This window comes from Rattus norvegicus, chromosome 9 (assembly GCF_036323735.1).
Source record: "Rattus norvegicus strain BN/NHsdMcwi chromosome 9, GRCr8, whole genome shotgun sequence".
NCBI classification, from domain to species: domain Eukaryota; kingdom Metazoa; phylum Chordata; class Mammalia; order Rodentia; family Muridae; genus Rattus; species Rattus norvegicus.
The window spans coordinates 92,047,914-92,064,109 of record NC_086027.1 but is presented as its reverse complement, the minus strand read 5'-3'; the positions used below and the strand labels follow the sequence as shown (position 1 = coordinate 92,064,109).

General features: G+C 41.1%; 1 protein-coding gene across 8 annotated transcripts in view; it reads left to right on the top strand.

Annotated features, from left to right (window-relative positions):
- The window catches only part of Sphkap (SPHK1 interactor, AKAP domain containing), a 148,338-nt gene that overhangs the window by 41,725 nt on the left and 90,417 nt on the right, over positions 1–16,196 (top strand). For all 8 annotated transcript variants that reach the window (NM_001395141.1, NM_001395142.1, XM_063267237.1 and 5 more), the window contains one exon: positions 150–249. In NM_001395141.1, coding sequence (NP_001382070.1) covers positions 150–249 — 100 coding nt within the window. The remainder of the gene's footprint in view (positions 1–149; positions 250–16,196) is intronic.

Below are 16,196 nucleotides of genomic sequence, written 5' to 3'. Positions count from 1 at the left end.
CCAGTTTGAGCAGGACTGGCTGTGTTGAATGCAGTTAGCAAAAAGTGGATGACATGGCATGCAGTATGTGATTTGCTCTGCCTTGCTAAGGAGAGAGATGAGTCACTGCACTGACTGCTTTCTCTTTCTTCTGTGTTTGGGGCACACAGCAACGTGGAATCACCACTGATGCCCGAGGACTCGGAGCCACAGCAGATCACCAGCAGTGCAGCAGGCAGCCTGGCTGGCTCCATCACGGCCTGTAAGAAGGTAACCCTTGCTCATCACAGGTTCTTCCTGCCTTTAGAGCCGCACCTAACCTTAGCCTTTCAAGCATGCTTCCTAGGTAGAAACAACGGGGACGATAGAATGGCACACGTCGTGCTGCCCCAAGTGTGCTTTGATGACCCCTTTTTGAATGCAATTCATATAAATGGTATAACTGAACAATGCCCAAAGTCCTAACCTGAAATTGGTAAGCCACATTGCCAAACCCAGTCTCACCTGTTCTTCAGGACCTGGGCCCAGTGGTATCCATAGAGAACAGCCGCTTGCATATGGGCAGTCTTCCCGGGTTTCCAATGGCTTCACCTACTGCTCTCAGCTGTATCATATTGAAGAAAACATTTTGACTACCAAAGAAAGGGTAGAGCACGGCTTCCCCTTGAGCGAGGTGTGCTTGGCTTACGTTAGAAGCAGAACAGCATTTTCTAAGATCTTGGCTGGACAACTGCAATCTTCCTTCATGATACTTGCAGAAAATAGTTTTTTGTGAAACATAAAATAACCCAGTTTAACAACCCTATCTTTTTTTTTCATTCTGTCAATCCAACTAAGGCCCCAAACTTAAAGCAAAATATCTAAGACCCTGACTTCCCCCACCCCTTGATACTTTGTCACTATTTTAATGCTGATTTATGCAGGACAGTGGGGTGCTTCTCATTCATACTTAAAGGATACCACACTGGGTTATTTCATTCATTGCAACACACACACATATATATATAATACATATAATATACATTATAATATTATATATAGTATATATTCACAAAATAGTGAATAAACCTATTTAATTAAAACCTATTTATATTGTATTATTATTTAATTAATATTATTTAATTATTAATTAATTTAATTAATTTTATTATTTTTCTGCTATGCATTATCTACAGGGGAATTGATGCTTTTATAGTCCTGATTATTAGAGTAGGATACTGAGATGAGCTCCTACTTCTCAAAATTATTTTTGAGTTTTTTATAAGAGGAGCAAGCTGCAACCTTCAAACATTACATTTCTAAGGCCGTAACTGCAAATTGTACAGTACTTACCAGATACTATGCACTTCACAGAGCCAGCGGATTTTCCAATGCATTCTAATTTCTAAGGCACAGACATTTCTCTTGGTGGGATTCTATGAGGTCTTTGCAAGGACAGAAGCCACAGTGCTTAGATCTGACAGGCATCTCCTCGTTCATTGTGAATTGCGTGATTTGCAGCAAATGATTAGCTCTGGATGTCTCAATTTCCTTATCTGAAAAATGAAGATAATAATATTACCCACCTCAAAGGATTGAGATAAGACCAGAAAGAGGCAACAGACGTCAAGTGCTGAGGACAATGTCTGGCATACTGTAAACACCCAAAAAGAAAGATTACCTCCTATTAATGTTATTAGACGGGATAATTTTATCAAAGAGTGTACAGTCCCAGAAAAATAACTTAATAATGAAAGAGTAATTCATGATGTTAGCTTAGTTACTGCTATTCCTGTGTGGCGGGGGAAAGGTGGCCATGCTCCCTTCTCTTTTATAAATGTATGTCTGGAAACTACTGAACTGACACCTTGTAGAAGCTGGGTGTTTACTCAAAAAATAAAATAAAATGAAACTAGTCAGGAGTGATGCCGAGAGCCTGAATAACATAGCAATGTTAGTCCAATTGGTTATGTAGCAAGATAATGCCTCAGTGAAAACAAATTAAACTCCCTTCTAAAAGATTTTATCATCACACATATGTAGTATTTCTGTATACCCATGTGAATCTGTGCATAAAGACATATATGTACATACATAGATTTACATACATATAAGATTTAAAAGTTTCAAAAATAACCTCATTCATTCTACAATTGTTTCTGAACAATTTTTAGTAGGCTTACTTATATGAAATCATCTTTTATTGCAATCCCAAAGTGCCCAATGTAGGCAAATTCACAAGGTTCAACTTAAATATGTCTACAGCCACTTAGATCATGAGGGTGGATACAAAGATGGGTCCCAAGCCACCCTTAACAGAAAATGTGGGATCTAGTTTAACAGATAATTCTGTTTTCTCATGTGGAAAGAAGCAGGAATTCACAAGTTAATTATAGTCTTCTCTCAAGACAGCCTAACATAGGTGAGAAAGAAGTCTTCTCTGCAAGCCTGCTTGTTTTCTAATGAGAGACATGGAAGGAGCGAGTCCAGATGGGAGGCGAGGTGGGGAGGAACTAGAAGGAGTGGGGGGAGGGGGAAGCCATACTTGGGATAAATTATATGAGAGGAACTCTACTTTCAATAAAATGCAATGAAGAAGCAAGAGATAAGAGAGAACCCAGGGGGCAACGGTTCCTATGGGGAAATACATCTGACTTGCAGTCAAGTACATCTGACTAAGGCCCAGTGCAAGGCGAAGATCCACATGAGGGCAGGCAGGAAGTGTTTAGTCACAGTCACACACGATTGGGGGTGGGGGGGCTGATTGAGGCTGGGGAGATGGCTCACTGGTTAGAGAGCTTGCTGTGAACTCATGAGGACCTGAGTTTGGATCCCCAGAACCCATGTAAAACTCAGAGTGCAACAGCAAAACCACTTGGGATGTCACCTGCTCCTTCCAGTTGGGAAGCAGAAATAGGAGAATCACCAGAAACTCCAGATGCCAGAAGTGGTCATGCAACATACACAGCAGTGAACAACCAGAGAGGACCTGTGGCAAACAAGACAGAAGGCAAGGACTAACATGTAAGATTGTCTTATGACATCCACTTTTGCACCGTGCTCTGACACACATTCACCCACACCTAGAGACACACACTTACCAAAGAAACTCACAATGTTTAACTCTCCTATGTACTCAGTACTTAGATGCTTAGCAATGAGACAGAGAATAATGTCATACTTTTGTTATCTTTACTCCCAGTTAATCTCCATGATTATGCATTGTTTTTCAAATCTTGTTAATCACGGATAAAGGGACTGAGGAACTGAGCATCTCATGTTCATAATTGTACACATGCAGACAAGTGGGGCTCATGCCTTGGGTACAAACGTAGCTCTTGCACATGGGAGATTGAAGCAAGTATTTGAGGTGAGCCTCGATTATATACCTTGTTCATCCTGAGATGCATAATAAGACATTGTCTCAAAAGGAGAGAGAGAGACAGAGAGAGAGAGAGAGAGAGAGAGAGACAGAGACAGAGACAGAGACAGAGACAGAGACAGAGAGAGAGAGAGAGATCAAAAGAACAGGCTGAATGCATCGTAGAAGAAGCAAGGTTTACCATCCAGCTGGATCAACCCTCACACTAATCAGAATATAGTAAAAGTCATAATGGCATTTGGACTTCTCAAACTACCAGGACTTCTCAAACTCACCAAAGGTAATAGCCTCAACCTTACTATTCTTTAAGCCCTCTCATCAGAGCTGACAGATTTCTAAGGCATCTGGTAGAAGAAATAGGTAAAGATCAGAGGATGATGTATTAGACACATAAGCACTCACAGAAAAGCACCAATGTGGTGACTTCTTTCATGTGTTTCACAAGGACTTTCTCAGCCTCAGAATCTCACCCAGATCCTCTGGTCACTGGAAGCCACAGCTGCAACAACAACAACAAAACAACAAACACAACAACAAACACTATTTAGAAAACACACTTGGATGGAACTATTCAAATGAGGAATTCCTCCATTTGTACTTTTGACACTGAGAGCCTGCTTTTCCAGAGATTTCAGATGACCACATACTAGTGGTTTCAGACACTGATGGGAACTTTGGTGATAGAAGTTCCCTGCTCTTGAAAGTACTCTGGTATACAGAATAAGCTACATGATCATGCTAACTCTAGATGCAAAAATGTCACTTCTCATGTTTTCATATCTCTGGGTGTGCTTCACTTCATATCTCTGAGTGTGCAGGTACATTTGTGTGTGCAGACACATTTATATGTGTTCAGGGAAGTTGTGTGTGTGTGTATGTGTGTGTGTGTGTGTGTGTGTGTGTGTGAGAGAGAGAGAGAGAGAGAGAGAGAGAGAGAGAGAAGGAGAGATGTGTGGTGAGTGGAAGGTTTTAGTTGTCTACACTAGACTCCACCCATCTCTCTCTCTAGCCTGGAACTCACTAAGGAAGCTAGGCTGGCCAGCCAGTGAGCCTCAAGAACCTGTGGCTTGTCTTCCCCTCCCCAGCCCTGGGATTATAAGAAAATATTGAATTTCTGACTTGTTTTGGTTTTTAATTTAATAAAATGCTTAGGAAGTATATTTTGATTATAATCTTCCAACTCCCCCAAGTCCTCCCAGATTTTATTTTCAAATATAGATTCTAGGCAATAAGCTCATATCTCCATGCTTATGCAGAAGGACTTTTAATGAGTAAGTGATTACCTAGTCCCTCACCTCTGCTTTTAAGAGCTAGGATTCTCAGATAAATTTATGCTAAGATGCTCGCTATTACATATCCTAATATAGCAGAGACAAATCCTGCTGCTGCTGCTCCCAGCTGCAATCTCTCTTTCTCTTAACTGACATTGATAATGAAGCTTGTGGTGCCTGAACATGGCCTTAGACACTTACCGGGCTTGGAGAATTGAGCAAATCTATTGGTCCATCGAAGTATAAGCGTGTGTTACTCACGCCTGCCACCTTAATTAAGTGAGCGTGAAGACCTAGGATATGTTTTAATGTTCAAAACATGATTCACAAACTGTGCAGGTTAAATGTTGAACTCACACAATGCTGCAGAAAACTGGGAAGAGTTGGGGGGTGGGAAAAAGTGTTATCATGCTCTCTCAGTGGCCCGGGACCAGCTTCACTCAAAGCACTGCTAATGCTCCTCTTGGTATAACTCCTTACCTAATAAACAGAACCAGATAAGCTGATTTGCAAGGATTTTCTACTACATAAATTATCGTAATTTTATATTCATTGAACTTTAAGCAAAAAGTCCCTATCATATTCTTATAAGATCAAAGATCTATTATCACAAAGCAGTGGAATCAGGCGACTATCTGAATGTGGGATCCACTCAAGCACTTGAGCTCCCTCCCAGGTTTTGGACCTGTGTGTGTGATGTGAGGCTAAGGAGTATATCCCATGTGATTTCTTACATGTTAAATACTCTCATGTTTCCTTTTCCCCTGAAAGTGCTGTACTCCGTCTCAGAGTCCCACGATAATGGAACATTCTTACCCTTCACTTTATTTCATGGAGCAAAGATTTACTGTTTTAGATAAGAGTGGAACCAAGTTTCTAAATAGGATTGATATGAAGAAAGACTTTTGCGAGAAAAATCGACACCCCAAATATCTTTCTCTTTCTAACTCTCCATCTCATCTTAATTAATCCTCCTTAAATTTGGATTTATCAAAGGCAGTTGACAGAGAACCCATCAGGTTCTTAGAGACAGAATGGCATCTTCTGATGACATCTGACTGTACTCTTCAAAATGTCAAGCATTCTTTCCTGTGACTGACCCTTAAAGTGGCTTAAATGTGCTTCCTGTATATCTGAGGAGGGACCAACCAGGTGCCTCTGGATGTTTCCTTTCATTCTGTAATGTCTTACATCTAAACTCAAATCTTTTTGAGGACATGCATTTAACAAGAGCAATTCAGTTAATATATGGAGGAACACACATTGAGATGATCCATCCCATATCTAAGGACAGAACTGTTTGAAGCAAAAACCCACATTGCTTCCAAGAAGCTTATGATTTTACCAAACCAGACATATAGTCATATAGTCACACAGTGGAGAATGGTTATGGTGTTCTGTGTTAGTGATAGCTTTTCCCATTCAGATTGGAAATACTTAGGGAATGAGAGAATAAATAAAATAAAAAATAGTGCACTGCAGTCTAAAGGAGGGACTGTCTCCCTCTGTTCTGTAAAGTTCCTGGAAGTCCCTGATGGTCTCTGTGATGCTGAAACACCTTGTAGTCTTAATGTCCCACATCTCATACAAAAGAATGGCCGCATCACTTTTTGTTAAAACGGCTGGATAGATGCTCCACTTTCTATCCATTTTATAGCAGTAAGGAAATGGAAACTTGGTGGGGGGCAGTATGGTGGAGATACAGCTCAGCAGCTAAAAGCCCTGTCTGCTTTTCCAGAGGACCGGAGTTCAACTCCCAACTCCTCCATGGCAGCTCAGGACCATCTGTAGCACCAGTCCTAGAGTAGCTAATGCCCACTTTTGGACACTTCTTGCATTGAAAGCATATGGTGCACAGATATGCACAGGCAAAAACACTTACACACATAAAACATTAAAATAATAAATTACAAATGAAAACTTTCAAAAAGAAAAGACATGGGAAGTTATCATATAAAATGATATTCAAAGACAGCTAAGTTAGAAAGTCTAAAGGTACAATTTTGGCGCCAAAGATTACTTGACTCTGGGATGCCAACAAGGTCATCACGGGGTGGCATAAGTGGGATATGTAGAGATAGAACCTGTGTGGGAGCAGTGGAAAGGGAGGAGAGACCATGAAGAGACGTGTTGAAGTCAAGATTAGTAAATCTGCTTGGCAGTGAAGGTTACACAGAAGATGGCCTCTGAGTATTTATGCCAAAGCATCTGGAGTGGTGATATGGTAGAGACCCTTCAGAAGGGCATGGAGGCCAGTGAGGGAACATAAAACATGGGTCCAGATTCTGCCCCGTTGTAAGTGAAGAGCATACACCCAAATGCTTGAATTACCCTAGATGCCTAGAACAAATGAAACTCAAGACGGATGATCAAAATGTGAATGCTTCACTCCTTCTTTAAAAGGGGAACAAGAATACCCTTCTCAGGGAATTCCTCAAGAATACCTTCCTCAGGGAAGAGAGAGGCAAAGATTAAAACAGAGACTGAAGGAACACCCATTCAGAGTCTGCCCCACATGTGGCCCATACATATACAGCCACCCAATTAGACAAGATGGATGAAGCAAAGAAGTGCAGACCGACAGGAGCCAGATGTAGATCGCTCCTGAGAGACACAGCCAGAATACAGCAAATACAGAATCGAATGCCAGCAGCAAACCACTGAACTGAAAATAAGACCCCCGTTGAAGGAATCAGAGAAAGAACTGGAAGAGCTTGAAGGGGCTCGAGACCCCTTATGAACAACAATGCCAAGCAACCAGAGCTTCCAGGGACTAAGCCACTACCTAAAGACTATACATGGACTGACCCTGGACTCTGACCTCATAGGTAGCAATGAATATCCTAGTAAGAGCACCAGTGGAAGGGGAAGCCCTGGGTCCTGCTAAGACTGAACCCCCAGTGAACTAGACTGTTGGGGGGAGGGCAGAATGGGGGGAGGGTTGGGAGGGGAACACCCATAAGGAAGGGGAGGTGGGAGGGGGATGTTTGCCCGGATACCGGGAAAGGGAATAACACTCGAAATGTATATAAGAAATACTCAAGTTAATTAAAAAAAAAAAAAAAAGATTCCTTCTGAGGGCAGTTTTACTGACGCCAAAAGAAACTTCTGCACATCTGGATCCACTTCACACATAGGAGGCTCCAGGGTTGCACTGAGGACAAAATGCAAATAGTGAAGGCTTCCAGCAGGGACTCATTTCCTCTGCTGTCAGTAAAAGCAGGTCATGATACTAAATGTCTTCTCTTGTCAATGGAGCAGTTGAGTTCACCCTGAACTGGAGAGGAGAGGCTGCCTGTGCCCAGCCACCAGTTTATTCTTGGGAAAATGTAACACTGTGACCATTTGTGGGGTGATCTGTCTAACACTATTAATTGTACCTTAATTTTCAGTATGAAAATGATTTACCTCTGTAATCCAAAGGTCAATGTGATGGAGGACCCCTTTTATGGACTCCTCCCCTTTTCCTCCAATAATTTTGCTATCTAGTGCCTCAGAATCGACATGCCCATCTTATTCTTATGCCTTTTCTGCTGTTTGAACAGCCCCAAAAGCATTTTGCCCAACTCTTTCTTTTAAACCAAAAAAAAGTAGGGCTCTGAAAATCCAAAATAATCTAGAATATTTTGGGGAAATTGAATGATACTATGCTTTTGGAATTATGTCTTTCTTTCCAAGTACTTGCAATTGCTATAAACTTTCCTTAAACTGTAGCCTAAATCTCTCTACCCTGGAATGGAAGGGGTCTTGAGTTCTGAAAACACAGTGTGGCATTTGCAGTTTGGGTACTTAGAAAAGTCGTCCCATTCTGTTCGCTGTCACCAGCACTGAATTCTGTTCTCTTTTCTCTCAGTCGTGCATCTAAAATCCCCTTCATTTAGAAGACTATCATGTGCTCTCCTCTCTCCTCAGACAACCCTGACAGCATACATCTTTTCTCAGTTCATTCTTTGGCTACCATGAACGCCTAGTTTTCCATTCAGCCAATTTCAAACAAGAAGGCTATAGTTGATGCTTTGACTGTACCTTTGACTCAGACAGCTCTCTGAGAAAGACTGATTATTTGCTTGCCTACATTTACTAGGTCATTTTTTCTCAACCTGTGGGTCATGACCCTTTGGGGTCTGATTAAGCCTTTCACAGAGGTTGACTAAGACCATTGCAAAACACAGATATTTACATCAATTCACAACAGTAGTAAAATTACAGTTAGGAAGTAGCAATGAAAATAATTGTATGTTTAGGGGTCACCACAACATGATGTAACAGAAGTAGATAAATCCGGCCTGAAACTTCCCCGCCAGTCCCAAGAATTTCCCAAGCTCTAAACTGTCCTCTGTTTTCTTAGCCAGTTCTCAGAACTATAGTGAGATAGACTGTAGCTTGCAGGATACATGTAACTGAGAACTACGGTATAGTAACAAGCTATCTGGGATATGCTGAACCTGCCTTGTTCCGTGCTTGCCACGTGAGCAGGCATGTTGTCCCAAGCTAGCATACAAAGTGGCTAAACTATGTACATGGAGTCATTAATTTCACCCCCTTTTCCCATGAAGCATTTCATGTTGCACTCAGCTACTTACATATTTATGTGATGTTTGTCAGAAAAGAATATTTTCACTCAGGATACCCCATGACATATTCACCAGCAGCAAGCTTAATTAGACCAAGTACTGATACTAAAAGTATTTCATAAATAAGTACTCTTCTGCTCTAACGAGTAACTTAGCTAAGGCCAGTATCAGTTAGCCATGTTGCCCAATTATCTGGAGCTACTGAAGCTCTTCCCATTCCCCCTCTATAGCAAGGGGCAGAATGCATTGGCTTCCCCACGGAGGATACTTTCCACCTTGGTGTGCTCCTCCTTGATGAACTGTTTTATTCTCAATATTAAAAGAATTCCTTTACCTTGACATAGTTTTCTAATAATCAGTTAGAAGATATTTGAGTCTTTTCAGGTGTCCATAGCATAATTTAAGATCTTTTATACCCAACTAAAAAGAATTTAAAGTATAATCCATGAATAATCATGATTCCTGTGAATCCAGTTCTCAATCATAAAAGGAGGCTAACACACCAGAACCCAGTCATTCAGTTAAATTATCATTAAAAGGAAACTGCTACCCTTGACATTTGGTTAAATCCAGTGGGAAAGGTTTTTCAATGCCACCGTTTCTTCTACACAATAGTTTTATTCACACCATTGTTTCTGCTCAGTAGTTTGGTGGGCTCTAAATGGACTTTGTGCAATTTCCATTTGAAATAATGGATAGGTGTTTTATCCAAGAGGAGAAAGCAGAAGGCTCCAGAAGGAAAGTCAGCAAAGGCATAGATTAAATCAACACAGACGTAACGGTATGAAATTGAGCAAAATCCTCTGAATTCTAGACCTGGGTGTACTCATACGTGTGTGCTAGACTTTGAAGTTATTTAAGCTATTAGAAACATGATTCAATAAAGAGTTAATCCACTGACTACACCGTCCAAAATTAGAGTAAAAGAAAATGTGAGAAAAAAAATATTCTTAGTGTGTTTCTAGACATTGAAAATTCTCTACTCCAGCTTAGCTACTGATGCTTTCTTATCAAAAGATGAAAGGTTCTTTTTCTACTTCTGGGAAATTTTATTTCCATCATGTCTCTTCCTGAGCCATTTTGGGCTCCTTTCTGTCCTTCAAATGCATACTCGTGCTGTGAGCCTCTGTGCTCTTGACCTCTGCCTGGGCCACTGCTCTTTCCTTGGTTGGAAGTGTGACTGACACTCATTCAGACCTCTGTTCAATGTTATCTTTACAGCCTTCAAAATTCTTTTAGCGTAGTGTTAGAGAAGCCTGCCAAGAGACACTTTCCAAAATAGCATCTTACTTCTTTAAAGTCTTCCTCTGGTATAGATGCTTCCTGTAGGGTTTGTTTATCTGACATTTATGCTTGTCAATTATCCCTTCCTTTTCTGCCACAATAGAATGAAACAAGACTCTATATGTAACACTATTCTTATTTTGCCCACTGATTCCCCAGTTAAATAAACAAAACATAGTGGGAAAACAGCAAGGTTATAACAATTAGCTGAGTATGTGAAAGTTTGTAAAAAAAAAAAAAAAAATCTAGCATGGATTACATCTCCTTCCCTTACAATGGCACCAAAACTTAATAGCAAATATAGAGTCCAATAAGTTATTTTCAATATGTTTTATTAATGATATACATTATTTCACAATTTCTTACATATGTATTAGTATTACATTCCTAATCATTCTCCCATTCTTTATTAACCCTTTTCCACCCCTATCAGCCACCCCCTCCCTAAAAGTCCTTTCCCCAACTCATGTCCTTTTGTTTTGCCTTACTTGAACAAGGCTATGTGTGTGACTATGGATTAGGGCTTTCTATAGAAGCCCAGTGTTTTCACCAGTGTATACACAAGTGAAGGCAATTCCTGCCTCTTCTTTACCAGCAGCCATCATCACACTGGTGAAGGGTAGGTCCCCAGGAGTCCTTCCCTCACCCATGCCTCACTGTGGACACACCCAATCTTGTGCAGACCCAGGACAGGCAGCTGCTGTGAGTTCACAATTGCAATGGGAAATGGTGCTTGGCAGCCTATCTCTGTATATTCTGGCAATTGGATTCTTTCCATCACCTCTTCTTGATGGTTCCCTGAACCTTGAGGTAGCTGGGATAACTGCCTTGTTTCGAGTTGAACACTCAACCTTCACTTATCCTCAGCATCTTGAGCATCCTGAGGATTTGCATTCACCACCATTCACTAGAAAGAAGCTATTCTGATGGATGCTGGGAGTGGTATTTATCTATTGGTGTAAACATAAATATTGAGGCCAGTGAGAGGGCTCAATGGGTAAAAACATTTACTTCTAAGCATGTTGATCTAAACTTTATCTCTGGACTCCTACAGTAGAAGAAGAAATCTAATTGCATCCAGTTGTCCCCTGACATAGCAAACATACACACACTCACAAACACACATGCACATGTGCACATGAACACACATGCAGGCACACGCATAAAGAAACAATTAATTAATTATATCAATGTTAAGAATAAATGTTTAGAAGATAATTTGGCATTATTTCAGGAAGACTCTGCTCCTTTGTTAGAGTCTGCGACCTCCTCCATCACAGGTCTTTGACCATCATAGGTGTAGATCGTATCATGTGGTTTTGAGTTCAATCATATTCAATCATAAAGTAGCTGGTTACTCCTTCAACAGTTACGCCACTATTGACCAAGTGTGTACTTCTTACATGGTATTGCATTTGGTAGGTTTCAGAGCTGGCTAAGTAAAAGATAATGGTACTTTTTTCTCCCTCAGAAACTTGCATAGCGCTTTCCAGCACTTTAAAAGCTAGAGAGAGTTTCCGGTTCAGATCTACCTTACCTTCTCCATAATGTGATCAAGGTGTATGGTGGAGTTAACAATAAGGTCTTATCAGCTAGTTCTGGTGGGCATCCAAGAAGAATGGCAGAGGCCTGTGTCATTTTGGAGGCCATTAGAGCCTCCCTAACCAACAACTTACAAAAGAAAGTGATAGCCCACACCTGGCATTGAGATTTCTGCTTCATAATCCACAGCTGCCATGGAGCCCAAGTTAAGTTAGTTTCACAAACAACTTTATAAGGAAACAAGTCACTTGAAACTAAGAGGAAAATAAAGCATAATGAAAACTGCTAGGTAACTGTTATAATAGTAAAATAAATTAAAAAAATAATATTTATTTATATTATTTCTAATATGCCATGTGCTAATACCAGATATATAATATTAATACCAGATAATACCAAGTGCTGGCATAAACGGATCAATTTGCATTTTGCTTTATTGCCAGTGGAAATTGAAATCGATAAACTTATATAAATGCTCACTAGAACCATATAAATTTACCTTAATATTTAGTAGTGCTTATTCTTGGGTGCATTTACCCAGAACCTCTTCCCCAATAAAAACGTTAAACCAAACACTTGTGTAAATATTCACAGCAGCTTTATTTGTATCTACCCAGAGATATAAACAAACCAGGTGTCTTTCTAATTATAAAAGACATTAAAAAAAAACTCAGTATAGCCAGAAGCAAATACTCGAACACTGCTGGAGAGTGAAACAAACTGCTAACCACACCCAGCAGCACAATGAACTTCAAGTCCGATGAGCTCATCACAGGAAAGTCTATATTATGAGATACATGTGACATCCTGCAGAAGGCAAGGTTCTAGAAGTGAAAATAAGATGAAGTCTCGAGGGCCGAGTCTGGGTGGAAATGTACGATTTCAGCATTTGGAAAATAGGTACAGGAATTGGGACTTGAAGCTGGGTGTGTCTTCAAAGCACATTCTCCCATCTTGCTTTTGGTAAATTGTGGAGATTGAGGGACAAGGGGGATAAGAGGGGAAAAGCAATTACAACGTGATTGGTTAGGATTCTTCAGGTTCCTGACTCTCCCTACCACTTAACATTCCTGTCTAAGTGGTGCTACTCACAGTCCTGGATGTTGGAAAGTCCATGGTGCACATTGGGGTCTATTCTTTATCATGAACAAAGTGATGTCTCTGCACTCCATGGAGGATGAAAGGGATTATGGAGCCTCTTTAAGAAAGATGCTGATCCTCTTGATAAGGATCAAGCCCAGCTCATCCATCATCTCTAACAACATCTCTTAATGGAAATGTATCAGGGGTTTGATTCCAACATGTAAGTTTAGAGGGATGCAACATCAGGCGATAGAAACACTTAACCCTTACATTCTTTATCATAGCATCACATGGATTTCTCTGTCATATGAACCATTGTTTGCGGTTACATATTCCATGCTCCTTTGTTTCTTGTTTTGCCTCCATAAATATGAAGGTCTTTTCTATGCTATGCATGATACGCTACCCAGAGAACAATCCATCACATGCATGTTAAAAGCTTTGCTAATGTTTAATGTGTGAAAGAAAAAAACAAACTTTGTAGAGCAGACACTGGGAATAGAAACAGGCAAAGAGGTATTCCAGCTGGCACAGAACCAGCAAACCAACAAAATGGGGAAAGTTAGCATTCCTTCTGGGCTAGGAGTCAAATTTCCTTTAGGGTTTCAACTGGAGAAGGAGGGAGTTTGTATATAGACACAGGCATCAAGAAGACAACAGCAGACCCAAGTGTCATAACCACCCATTAGAAATCTGAAAAGAAGCAGGCTCCCGGGAAGGGTCAAAACTGAATCAGGAGAGAGGGCTATGTCATTTTTTTCAGGTGATAATTAAACCCCATGAGGCCCTGGGCTCTGCAAAGAGAAAGATTGCTGGGAGTGGAAGGAACAGTATTCCTCTAAGAAGTACTTATGAGCACAGAGGAAAGTCAGTCTGGAGAGTTTCCAACTTTCCAAATATCTCTACACAACTCAAACTCGCCTTGCAACACAGCCATCAAGTACGAGGGCTTTTGTCACCTCTTGACCCCAGATAAAACCAGTCACTTCATTCTTGGACTATTTACCTGGGTTTCACATTCCTCAAACATTCCTTCACATTCTCGGGAGTATCTTCTATAGATGCAGTTGGTTTTTTGTGCATATTTTAGTATATTTTGCCACAGCGCCTCACGTTGACCAGGCTGCCCTTGCACTTCAGATCCTCCTACCTCAATCTCCCTCGTGCTGCTGAGTATACAGTATATGACTATATCATGCTTCTCTTTTTTTCAGTAATTTATTTTTTAATAAATTAATTAATCACATCCTAAATACTGTCCCCTCCCATTCCTGCCCCCACCTCTCAGAGTTCCTCCACCTATCCTGGTTAGTTGACACTGTTGTTCATCCTGTGGGGTTGCCATCTCCTTGAGGGCATTCAATTCTTCCCCTAAGTCTTCCATAAAGGTCCCCACCCTCGTCCAATGTTTGATTGTGGATATCTGCATCTGAGGTTAGCTGCTGGGTAGAGCCTCTCAGAGAGGGCTGTTATGCTGGTCCCCTTCCTGTCTGCAGGCACAACACAGCATCAGTAGCAGTGTCAGGGATGTTGCTTGCCCCTGGGATGGACCCTAAAATGGGCCAGTGGCTGCTCTGCTATCCCTTCGATCTCTGCACCATCTTTATCATTGCATTTCTTTTCGACAGGACCAATTTTGTTTCAGACATTTTGTAGATGGGTTAGTGTACCCATCCCTCCACTGAGGGTCCTATCTAATATTGAAAGTAGTCTCTTCAGGTTCCACATCCCCACTGTTGGGCATTTTGATTAAGGTCACCTGCACTGACTCCTGGGAACCTTCCTCTCTGGGACTTCCTGGAGAATCCTCCCAACCCCCTACCCTTGGCAACTGTATATTTCTATTCATTCCCCTGGCCCTCTGGGACTCCCCTCTGTCTCTTCCCCATGCCTGAACCACTCATTTCCCTCTCTTTCCTCTCTACCATCCAGGTCCCTCCCTCTCTCTGCCTCCCATAACCATTTTGTTCCCCCTTCTAATTGGGATTCAAGCAGCCTTACTTGGACCTTCCTTCTGGTTTAACTTCTTATAGTCTATGGGGTATATCATGGGTATTCTGTAGTTTTGGGCTAATATTTACTTATTAGTGAATAGATACTATGCATGTCCTTTTGGGTCTGGGTTACCTCACTCAGGATGATATTTTCTAGTTCTGTCTATTTGCCTGAGATTCATCATGTCCTTGTCTTTAATAGCTGAATCATAACCCATTATATAAATGAACCGCATTTTTCTGAAATCATTCTTTGTTTGATGGACATCACATATTTTTCCCAGTGTCTCACTGAGTTCGTTTGTGAGCTTAGTAAGCTATGCTAACTGACTGTCAGCTGGAGACAGTAGAAAAGGAAGATGAAAAACAAGGCTGGCATATCACAAACAAAGGGAGGGAGTTTGTCAGATGCTGGCAAGATCGAGAAACTGGTATGATGGAACGCAGATGCTCTAAATCCCAGTGCCTTCCTCTGCTAAGAGAAGCCATGCATTGATCAGCTGCCTATTCGGTTGGTGGTCTTCATCTTGTAAGCAGCTTCCTATCTGGTCCCTGGAACAGCTTTCTCAAGTGACATTGTTGTCATCAAATGATGTAAGAACTGACCCTCAGAAGTCCATCAAATTGTCCAGTTATATTCAGTAAGTGCTCGAGATGAGGAGAGAGAGTTTTCTGTCCTTCCTCCAGATCTTAGAAGCTAAAAGTGAGCATCTTCTCCAATCTAAGTTACCAACCAAAGAAGCAGGCACTACTGAGCCACAGTATAACTGAGTCTGCTTTGTAAGAGCCGGGTCTTCTCTCTCTGTCTCATCCCAAAACTGAGGGCCTGAATCTAGGTACTGCTTATTGAAATGAAAGCAGTTGGCTACACCGTGAAGCAGAAAGTTTTCTTTCTTTCTTATTCAGGGCACTCTTGGAATTTTCAGACAAACTGCATTATTACCGTTTTAAACTTGGGAACGCGCAGCACACAGCACGTTCATCATTAGCCCTCCATCTGAAATAGGCAAGCCTGGAACCAAAAATAGCAGATAACTAAATGAGCCGTGGAAAACCTGGTGAGCGCCTCTCTTTTCCCACTCCAAAAAAATGACTCCCTCAGCAGGAA